The sequence below is a fragment of the Danaus plexippus genome, chromosome 6 (assembly GCF_018135715.1).
Source record: "Danaus plexippus chromosome 6, MEX_DaPlex, whole genome shotgun sequence".
NCBI lineage: Eukaryota > Metazoa > Arthropoda > Insecta > Lepidoptera > Nymphalidae > Danaus > Danaus plexippus.
In genome coordinates this window covers 10,165,508-10,177,091 of record NC_083540.1, presented here as the reverse complement: position 1 = coordinate 10,177,091, position 11,584 = coordinate 10,165,508, and the positions used below count along the sequence as shown (strand labels likewise).

Sequence of the window (11,584 nt, the reverse complement as noted above, 5' to 3'; positions counted from 1 at the left end):
CCTTTTTTTGCTGTATTTATTTACAATTAAATTTTATTTTGGATCCTACACCGACAGTTTTATCCTATAAATATTCAACTAAAATAAAAAATAATAATCTTTACATATAAAACCACAAATATCTATCAAAACTGAACTCCTCTATATTATATACAACGATTACATAACTGTTTTTATAAACAACAGCCCCACTATATATGTCTTAAATTCTAAGCTTTGATATTAGTTAAATCTGTTAAGGATTAAATAAAGTCACACAAATTGTGGTGTTTATATCAGGGACCTGGCAAAGTTCGTAAGTTTGCTAAGCTTGGCCATTGCTGACACAACTGTGCGTGGCCTAAAACTAAGAATAATAGTGAATCTTTCAGTTGACGATTTCAATGATACTAATTTTTTATTATGATATTATAAATTGATTGTATCGTGAAATAGTTACCTCAAAAATAAGAGAAATTGATTTTTGAAATCATGGGTTAAAAATTTTGTCAATTATTATTTATTATTCGTATATTCCTTAAATTTTTTTTCTTCGTCTCATCATTTAAAATATGGACGTCAAAATGGCAAGAGAAGTATGATAGATAACGGCTCGCGTGAACTGTCTATATAATTATCCGGAAACGATCCCTTTTGTGGGAGAAGACCCTCGGTTTTCCTTCCTACCCTTGATTATATATTATATATATTTCAAGTCACACGATAATGGGTAGAGTAGTTGAAGCGCGAAAAATAAACTATCAGACAAATAGTCAAACTAAGCTTCTCGTTTATAACTTCCTTAATATGTAAGTATTTATTTATTTGTTACAGTAATAAGACGTAACTACTATGAATAACATCTTTGTTTATTTGTTCATGGACGTGCCATGATAAATATAATTAATAAAATATAAAGGTAATTCCATGACAATATAAAGCGTTTCTAATCCCTTCGTGGTGGCTCATCGACACTTTGGTATGCACATACGAATTTCAATGTCTAAGTTACAAAGGCATCGCCGCTTTTACATATAATATATTAAAATTTTCATCACAATCGGTAAGCCGATGAAAAGATCGGGGAAAGTTCTCCAGCCGCCGTCAGTAGTGCTCTGGCGTTCGTCTCGGACGCACGTGATGTTACGATGAGGACACTAATCCTGATATACTTCGTGTCGTTGGTTCAGTGCGAGTTCAAAAGTGACGTGAAACATATACGACACGCTCGGACGTTGATCAGACACGGCAGGTCCAGAGTGCACCTCACGAGGCTCCACGCCAAGGGGAGGGATCCTCTACCCCAGGTCATCGACGCCGAGAGGAGCAGTGAGTTAGGTAAAACTTTCATAAAACTTTTTCAATTATTAAAACTAAATGCTCGACTGAAAATTAATATTTAACAGAGATTTGATTAATTTGCATTGTTATTCAGAGACCATAACCGATGTTTCTCCGGGAAATACGAAATGATCTTGAAATATAAAACGGATATTAATTTGGTCCCGGCGGAGGACCGAAGAATATTTTGCTTTAATTAATACAGTTTCAATTCCTCAAGAATTGGTTTAATATAACAGATAAATATAAAAAAAAAGATTTTTGTTATTAATTCCTAATTATAACTTTTGCAGATGGTTTGTCTGACAACATTTATTATTTATTTTCTTAATTGATATTTTATATTCTTAATTCAGTTTAAAATTTATTTTAAAGAAAATTAATCTAATTACAAATCCTATTACTTTATTCACATATTAATTTTAGAGGCAATGATTTATATTATTTTTATATATCGTTTTAAATTAACCGAAAACTTTTTACATAAAAAAACCTACAGGACATTTAACATAAAATACCTCATATTCTATTTTGTATACCATTAATCAGTTTATTTTAATTTTTAAATGAAAAAAAAACACAAATAAACAATAATTAAATAAACAATTTGACCGATTGTTTTCTCTTATAATTATTTTTAATGTAAAGGAGGTTTTTTATATAAAATTAAATTATATTACTTAGACCATTTTATAAATTCTACATTTATAGAAAACAAATATCATTATAATTGAAGAATAATATTTAAATATTAAATAACAACAGTTTTAACAAATTGTTATTGAAAACAACATTTGAAACAGTTTTCTTCAACAAAACCTCTTGAAAGGTTTCTGAATATGACTAGCTGTGTTTATTAAGTCGACAAATAAATTTTTTTAATTTCAATACCATCTTCGCTAACGATAAATAGCACGAAAAATAAAGTATATAAGACGTACATACGACAAGAAAAATGGCTTTGATAGATAACCTAAATGAACTAGGATTACGTTTAATGTAATTTATTAATTCCGTTATATAAGTATTTGTTTAAGTACAAATATGACTGTTAAAAAACTTACCAGAAAATTAATATTTATAATATTTTATTTTGATTTTTATAAATCACGTCATATAATCATGATTATAAAGTATTTAAGCCTAAGGGATCGGGAGACTTTTATTACACATTTGGTAAGAAGAAACCATTTCAGTATATCACAACGTCTTTATGTCTCGATGAAATTATGGATACTTCAGAGATTTCAATACTGTCGTGGTTTATTTGGTTGGACAATTTATTTCAAATAAAATCAAAATTAAAATAACAGACTGAAAAATATTTTTTTACTAAAATTAACATCGATTTAATAGTACTATAGCTATGTAGAATATTGGGATAGCAACATTATTTTTACCTTTATATAAGATTTGGATATAAACAATCAAATATCTAGAATAAAAAATAAAAGCATTATAATGCTCCATATCGTCTTTTTCTTCGACGCAACATATTTTCCGGGTCGTCTTATAAGACCTTTTGTTTTCAGTGGACGCGCCTCCCCTCCTTTCCTCGTGGACCGTCTCTATTTGACTTTTGACACGCTAAGGCTCCCTAAGTACATTTCACCAAGTCAATTATATCTGTTGAAACATATTATTTATTGCTTCTCCCTATATATTCTAATTGGCTCGACTGCGTATATGTTCTTGCTATTTACTTTGTAAATGTTAGTTTGTTTATTTCTATAAATACAGTCTTGAAGTTCTGTTCCACATTATTTATTATTTATTGTAACTTATAATTAAATGGAATATATTTATTTACTTTTTCTAATTTTTTTTAGTTGTTGTCATATTATTAAGTGAGACTTCTTTTTTTTATTAAAATTAGAAATCCGTTAATGATGATAAAAATATCATTATAGTAACCGTATTAATCTTCGGTGACAAAGAATGCATAAAAATATATTAAGATTTATCAATTCTTATTATTACAAAATTCTCTCTTGTTTCATAACTTTTGAAGTTAAGACTTATATTTAAATTGAAAATTTCATATTATTTGAGCACGAACAGCTTTAGGCGATACTATTAGATCCAGCGGTTGGTTCGTGTCTCTACTAGATGTTCTGCACCCGCTTGTTTGTCTTCCGGCCCTCCAAATGTCCAGAACTATTTTAGCTTTGTTTAGTAAAAACTTCAAGTAAACGAATTTTTCATTACAACATAAATAAATCAAACATCTGTTTTATATGCATTATATAAATTGAATCATAAATAAAACATTTTGATCCACATTTATATTTCAATCCACCGAAGCTTTGCGTCTGTTAAATAAAGTATTATCCTAATTAAATATTCAAAGTTCCTGGTCGGTGGCACAAAAAAGGAATAGGTTCTCAAACGTCTCGTTTAGATCTTTCCTGATAAAGATTTAGTTTATTACTGGCAACCTCTAGTTTAAATTGGTATATTTTTGTGTATAAAGCAAAATGTATAAAAAAAGTAACCGACTGACTAATCAGTCAGTATAAGGAACGTTAGCAGTGATTTACTAAAATATTTTTCGTTTTACATTCGATTATTTGTTAAATTTCTAATTTATTTAACGTCATAGGTCATACTTCAAGTTTAATGGGAAAAACGTCACTGCAAGACGAGCCGTCCTGTATTCGTCGGAGTACCTCTTAAAATATTGATTATTTTTATAATTCAGCTAACCTTATTGTTCTTTCACTGTTTCTATTTATTGTAAATATTTTTTAATACTTGTGTATTATATTATATATTTTTTAATATTTACAACATTTACGTTTAAACAATTTATTTTATCAAATTTGTTAATGGATAGATTTTCAAAGTTTAAACTGGCTGGCAATTTCAAGAAAAGAATAAATTGTACCGTCTGTAAAAATGAAAGCAGAGTATGTATAGATTTATTGAAATTTACAAAAACACACTAACTGTAAACCAATACGATCAAAGTTAGGATTCTGTACGTGACGTAAAATTATTATAATATTCTCTGTGACATGTTTCACAGTTACACTGTTATTAAATAAAATGAATATAGAAAACCTTTGTAAAAAATTATCCTCAATGTTATTGGAACGTCTCACAATTAAGGTTTATAAAAAAGACGTCACTTTTTTTCTTATGTTCGGTTCTAAAATACTAAAATAAAAATAAAAAACAAGAACAAAAGCAAAATTTAAAACCTTTCAAATAATGAAGCAAGTTATTAAATGAGGAGAAATGCTAAAGATTTTCAGTCGTAACATAAATATTCACTAAAATATAACGAGATGCTGCTCACGAATAATGTAGCACTTAATGTAAGTAATATGAGAAAAATTTACATTCCAAGAAAGTTACACAAAGATGTTTCGGGAACCTCTACATTTGATTCGATCAGGGTGAGAGGCTGGAATAATTTGTGATTTCTTCCTGCATTTTGAACATTTATTTTTAAGTATTCATAGAAACATTGTGTGAAGGTGGTTTTCAGCTCTACTTCTATGATAACATTCACATGGGCTGTAAAGGAAAGCTGCTGTAGATCCGACCATGTAAGTAAAAATTATGCAGTCATAGGCGGCTAACGTAAAGTAACATCTAATTTGCATTTCGGTTATATTATAGCCTCCTGCGCCCCGGGACAGTTGCCAAGAAGTTCTCAAATTATAATTGGCGGTTTTCTTATTGATACTGGAGAACGTCCATAAACGGAACATCTGTCCTTCACGAACTCTGAACATAGCTGACACATAATTGCATTGTAGAAATTCTCATTATCTTTTGCAGAAGCCAGTACATATAAATAAACCTCTTATGATCTTCACATAAAAGTTTACTCTAGCTTTCTTTGACTCTTATTTGAGCCAAACTTACTTCTTAGGTTTTGTCATTGATATTAATTACAATAAACGTATAAATATTTAGTTATTGTATGAGTTTGATTTTCACGCACGTAAAAAACAAGCACATAAATACAAGAGAAAAAAGTCAAAAGTTTCTAAATTTGTGACATAAACTTTAATATTCTATTTTTTCCTTTAATAATGTCCCAATATTAAATCTCCTATAAACAGCAATAACGCAACATCGAACCTGTCTTTCTCTAAGTCAAAGAAGAAGAGGACCCCGATATCCACTTTTACTCATAAAAACTTCGGCAAAAGTCCAAACTACATCAACAACTTAAACTGTAATTACTTTTAAAAACTAATAAAGCCAACTCTAACAATACAATTTGTAGTGATACAAGCTGTTAGAAGAAAATACAATGATTGTGATCGAAAGTGTTTGTACTCTGTTACACATTTACAATAGGGTACAACCGATTTTAAAAGGACGGTATTTAGAAGTTTATCGAACAAAAGAAGCGCAAGTTTTTTTTAAGTAACCTGGAAAATAATAACTAATAGAATAGGATTATAAGAACTATTAAGACGAGGATGTTTACAACTAGCTATACAATATGATGATCCTAGACTTAAATAAGTTCTAATAAACCTTCTCCTATTTCTAATAAATAACCTCCCTTACAACAAAAATGCAAATTTCCATATTCATCATGATTAGGTTATTTTTATCTAAAAATAATTTTATTTCAGTTTCTTTGTCAAACATATTTACTTTAAAAACATTTCTTTATAATGAATAATAGTATTTTTAAGTGGATTTGTTAATACATTTATTTTCGTTGTGGACCTAATCAAGAAAGTTAAAATCCTTAAACATCATATATATTTAAAAGAGCTATATTTTGGAACATTTACATGTGAGTAAACAAAAAATTACAATTCTTGTGGGGTCTCATATTATTATCAACTTTATATATTATGAAGTGAAACTTTCTAAGAACATATATATAAATATAGAATTATATAGAATTAAGCAAAGCAATATTTTATATTGAAAAAAGTGCCTGAAACTTTTTGTTTTTATAAAGTTCATTTAAATAAAGAATACACACAATACCGAGCTTTTCTCATACAAGGCTTCAATACGTTAAAATTCCCTGATGCGTTTATTGTCATATGTCAAACATAATGGCATTTTTTTTCAATTATTAAATTTAAAATGATCCAAGCATTATGAGATGCATCTTGATAGCTTATCTGATTATTTTTTTTTATTTTTGAAAAATCATATTAAAGTTTGATTTCCAATCAAAACTTTAGTTGTATATAATTCATAAAGATTATAAGCTATCAATGACTTTGATCCCTCCTTTCGTTATAGCCACTATAACTGCTAAGGAAGTTTGATTGTTTGTCATTTCTCCGCTCATTCATCCACTCAATAGCCTTAACTAGAGCTTACCTCAACTTTAGTCACACTATACTACTTCACTACACACGTAAACGGTACACACACTACACTACACCTAAACGATAAGTCGTAGTATAAAATTACTGATTAAACAATTTTTTTTTATCTGTACTTAATTAAAACATTCGTGCAATTTTTTTTTCTGAAAACTCATTTAGTATATTACAGCCACAAAGCCGTCCTAACAACATTTGACATAAAAGCGAAACAAGTGGCTAACCTGTGACCAAAACTTGACATAATCCCAGTCGTAATGGTCTTAGCCTGTTCTAGTTAGGGTTTCATTTGAGTCCAGGTAATCCGATGATAATGCGATGAGAAACACGTTTTATACATTCCATTAATCAAATAAATAGCACTTAACATTGAAATAGAAATAACCTAATGAGTTACATACATATTCCTTACATATACTTTTCCGTTACCTGATCGTCCGTCGGAGCGAGCAAGGTCGCGCCTGCAACAACTTTAAGGCGAATGAAATATTATCTCTCATCGTCAAATATTTGAACAATTTTGAGATCGTTGGAACATTAAACACAAAAGCATTTGTTTTAACTCAATTTTCCTAAATAAACTTGGAGTAAGTCTTTTTACTGTGTTAGCTATTTAATTTGAAGATTACATTTTTTGATATTAACCTTTTTTCATTTAGTAACCAAATAGTGTTAGATTGCAAAAAAAAAGCATCTGATGGATTGAAATACTTTATCTTTATCAGCAAGATGTTTAAGCAGGGCAATCAAGGATAAGTAATATCGTCTGTTTTATATAAGAAGAACATGGACATTTAATTTAACTTTGTATTGGAAATTAAGGAATTTGATATCTCCAACTTTATCTCTTAAAACCAATCAGATTGAAAATCCACGATTTTGCTTGAAACTGTAGCCTACCTTATACTTGAGTCTGTTTTTAATCCCGTTATACTTTTACAATATACATCGTAAACAAATAACACAGTACACATATTGTTTGTATAGATTATATACTAAATGTACATACATACTTAATCAAGGAAGGTTGGTTGTGATTCTTTGTTTAAAGAGGTTTTATCGAAACCATGACTGTTACAACAAATGGTTCTGCAACATCAATCACGTATAATGGCTCCTAGAAATATTTCAGGAAGACACCTCCAGCCATTTTATGCTTATTATTTCTATAGCTTCGGTCCCATTTATTGTATATTACAAATATTATATATTTTAACTATACACTCCTGTGACTTTCATTCCTTAAAGAAACTATACATATGTTTATAATGTTAAGGTCTGATAACTGTACATTAGACTCATTCTATTTATTTTATAACTTTTTTCACAATTCTATGTTTCACACAAAATATACTAATTTTAATAAGAATTTTCTTCTAGACATGTGAGGTGTTGAGGTGGTTAATTGATGTTTCATTGATGATCATTAATGAAATAATCCTATTATTCTGAATGTACTTGATCAAGATTTTGAGCTGTTACTTATAACGTAATAAAAATCTCAGAGTAGAACTATAAAAAAATAATAATAAAGTAACCTGAGTAATAGAAAGTCCCCACTGGGGGCTTCTGTTACAAAATTCAATTAAAGTTACAATTCGTAAAATAACATGTAGTTTCTTTCAAGGCAGGGAATTTTGGAGACTTCTGGGATATCGCTTTCAAAGCACTTTTCACGCAATTAATTTATCGTGTTCTTATCAAAAGTCATGCCCGGACGTTCTCACTTTGCAAGGTCGACCGTTCATGTATTGATAAATTTTTCATTCTATATAAGTTACAGTAATTGTAATTCAGATTACATCAGCTGTAAATGAAACTAATATATTTCGGATATACTACGCGGCTTTTATTATTTTAAAACATTCAGATCTCGTCTGCCCGTGATCACGTCGGGATTATGTAGTTTTAAAATAATAAATTCGCCTAGTATATCCGAAATATATTAGTTTCATTTAAATGAATAAAACTCGCGAAAGTCTTGGATCTCATTACATCAACTTCGTTCGAAATGCATTCAGAATCTATACATATTATAAAATAAAGTACCCCGCCGCGTCTGTCTGTCTGTCTGTTCGCAATAAACAGAAAAACAACTGCACCAGTTGTCGATAACGTGATTCTCGAGAAAGATTTTATGATGTATAATTTGTTAAGGTTTTGTATTGATTTGTGTGTACATTAACGATATTTGTTGAAGATGTCGGGAAAAAATGAGCCGTCTGTCAGCTTTTAACGAAATCGCTGCCAAAACCCTTTGAGATGTAATAAAACAATGTGTGGTGGAATTGTGTATGTTATATAGGTCTACAGAAAAGTTTGCGATGGCATATGTCTGTCTCTTAAGGATAACCTACTATATCCATTTTACAACTTTTAAAAATTGGCATTCCTAAAGCTTTTATTGGAAAGCTATTTACATAAATACGGTATTAAGTCTTATCAAAATAAATTACTCCGTTTTCAAGCCTACATCAGTATCTGTAAATTACTTTTTAAATCATTTAAACCGGTGGTACCATTTGAATGTTATAATATAAGTTTAATAATTCTTAAAATTAAATAGGTTATTTTATAATTTTTTGTAAAGAGCCCTTGCGCAGCCGGGGCTGGTACCTAGTATGATAATAAAATACATATTTAAGTTTTCAATAACACAGAAGTAAACTGGATGCACGATTTTATGGTATCCCGTATATTGACGCTTATGAAGTATGTAATTTCCAAAAACACACACACTGGCAGTAAAATTATACAAAATAATTTAAGATACTCGATGAGGTTTGGAGTTTGTCCTTAAATCACAAAATACCTCAGAATTTAATACAAAACAAAAAATATATAAATATTTGCAATTTTTATATTCTGAAAGTAAATATCTTATAAAAAAACTACATCGAAACAAAACAGTACATTTGATTTTGGCTTAATACTAATTGAATTCGTTGTGTTACAGATTACGTGAGAGCTTCTGTAAGCCAATAAAAATACGTTGACATAACATTCGAATAGTTTTAACTGTAATGGGTAAGCAATGTTTTCACATCGCTGTTTTAAAGTTTGTTTGTTGATCATATTTCACAATTTAAATTTAATCGTCCTCAGAAAAGAAGAGGTTCCTCAATTGGTCTTTTTATTTTTTAAGTGATTTCGTGGATAGGTCCGTTGTTTGTGAACAAATTTTAATTATTCTTTGTTGTCGTATAGGATAATAAGCGTCAGATTATGAAAAACCAGGGAAATGAGGGGAAAATTACTTACGTAGATACCTAATTAAGAATTATAATACAAGAAATACACAAAATAACAAATTCTGTCAATAAAACTACAACAGTAATAAAAAATTATTAACAAAAAGACGTTAACAAAACAAATAAGATCAAAGAATGGATATTCTTTGACAAATACCGACTAATTAACATTGAAAGTACTTATAAGTACCTGTACCATTATTTTATAATGTCAGATTTATTAAATCAATTCCTAAACATAAGTAAGAGCATTTGTTTTATTTTTCTGTTTTCTAAGTCCTTTTTGTGAAACATTATTTATGTTAATGACATGACATAAAATGAAATGACATAAAATTATTTTAAAAGACTAAGATCCTTTTTTAATCAGGGTGTTTGAACTGCAAGGAGAGTGGTTATTTAATCAGTGCATACATGTGCTTGATGACATCGTTATATTAAATAAAAAGCGAGATCAAAAAATCTCTAGTTTCCTTGTAATCCCTGGCGCAGTGGTAAAGTACTTGATATTGATCTTAACACCATCAGTTAATAATGTGTATATTCACAAATAAGATCAATCCTATTAAGACATCATTGACAGGAGTTAAGCAGTTGGCTTAATGAGACATTCGCACGTTATCAATGGAACAGGGTCTCCACTTTGATATGTTAATTTAAATTAATGACATTTTGGAATATGTACAATTTCTTTTAGATAAGAAAATGGAAAAACAAGTATACTGCCGGGACTTAATGTTTCTAAATTCAGGTTAAATATCAAAAATTTCTGTCACCGATGGTCTTGGAAAATTTTGAATACGGAATTTTTATAAAATTAATTTCTAATTACCAAGATTATAAAAAATTAAATTTGTTGTATTATTATATTACATTATTTTATATTTTACTCCACTTCTTGTTGTTACTATGGTAATGGGTTACAATATTTATTTTATTTGAACGTGTATTCCCGAAAGTCTCAGATATATGTTACTCAAATATTTTTGCGCATATATATTGTTAGAAATAAATTTAGGCAGTTCTTCCACTTAAATATTTATTGCTCCACAACTCGTTACAGAAACACAGTCTGATAGACTATTTATAATATTCAAAGGTAAAATATTTAGGTGAGAGTAAATTACAATATCATACAGAGGCGCTAGTTTCCCTGATAAGAGTTTCCATTGGAGACGAAACCTCTTAGCATTCAAAGGTCAATCGCGTTGCAGGGAGAGGAGCTTCAACAGTGCCTGAGACTTGCAACCCAGGTGTAGGTTTAAGGGGCCTCTAACTAACGCGCGTTAAACGCTCATCTCCACTGTCCAAGGTCTTCCCCTACCTACCCAAATTTGAAAAGAACCTACTAGGGTTGCCTTCGAAGTACATTCCAAGAATGAATTGATGTGAGTTCTGGACAAGCCCAAGTATTTTAGTAGGTAGTAGAGAGATTTAGCATCCACGACGAACCTATTTTGAGTGAGTTGAGTTATGACTTTGTTTGTGAGCTCGTAATATTTGTTGACCTTGATAGTATGATCTTTTGGGGATGTTGGTTTCCCAAGGAACCGTAAGCTCTATCATCACAACGCGCTTTAAAATTCGCGAATACATAAATATGTCTGGTCTGGAGGCCGACGCACAAATATCCTCGAAAATTTTGTATTGTTTTTCATACTTATCCATCATTATAGTCCAATCCGAAGCCGCTTT

General features: G+C 29.7%; 1 protein-coding gene across 1 annotated transcript in view; it reads left to right on the top strand.

The window, feature by feature from the left end:
• Positions 1–1,111: 1,111 nt before the first annotated feature.
• The window catches only part of LOC116778791 (metabotropic glycine receptor), a 58,130-nt gene continuing 47,657 nt past the window's right edge, over positions 1,112–11,584 (top strand). Inside the window, exon 1 of the mRNA XM_061529623.1 lies at positions 1,112–1,317. Coding sequence (XP_061385607.1) covers positions 1,128–1,317 — 190 coding nt within the window. The 5' untranslated portion in view covers positions 1,112–1,127. The remainder of the gene's footprint in view (positions 1,318–11,584) is intronic.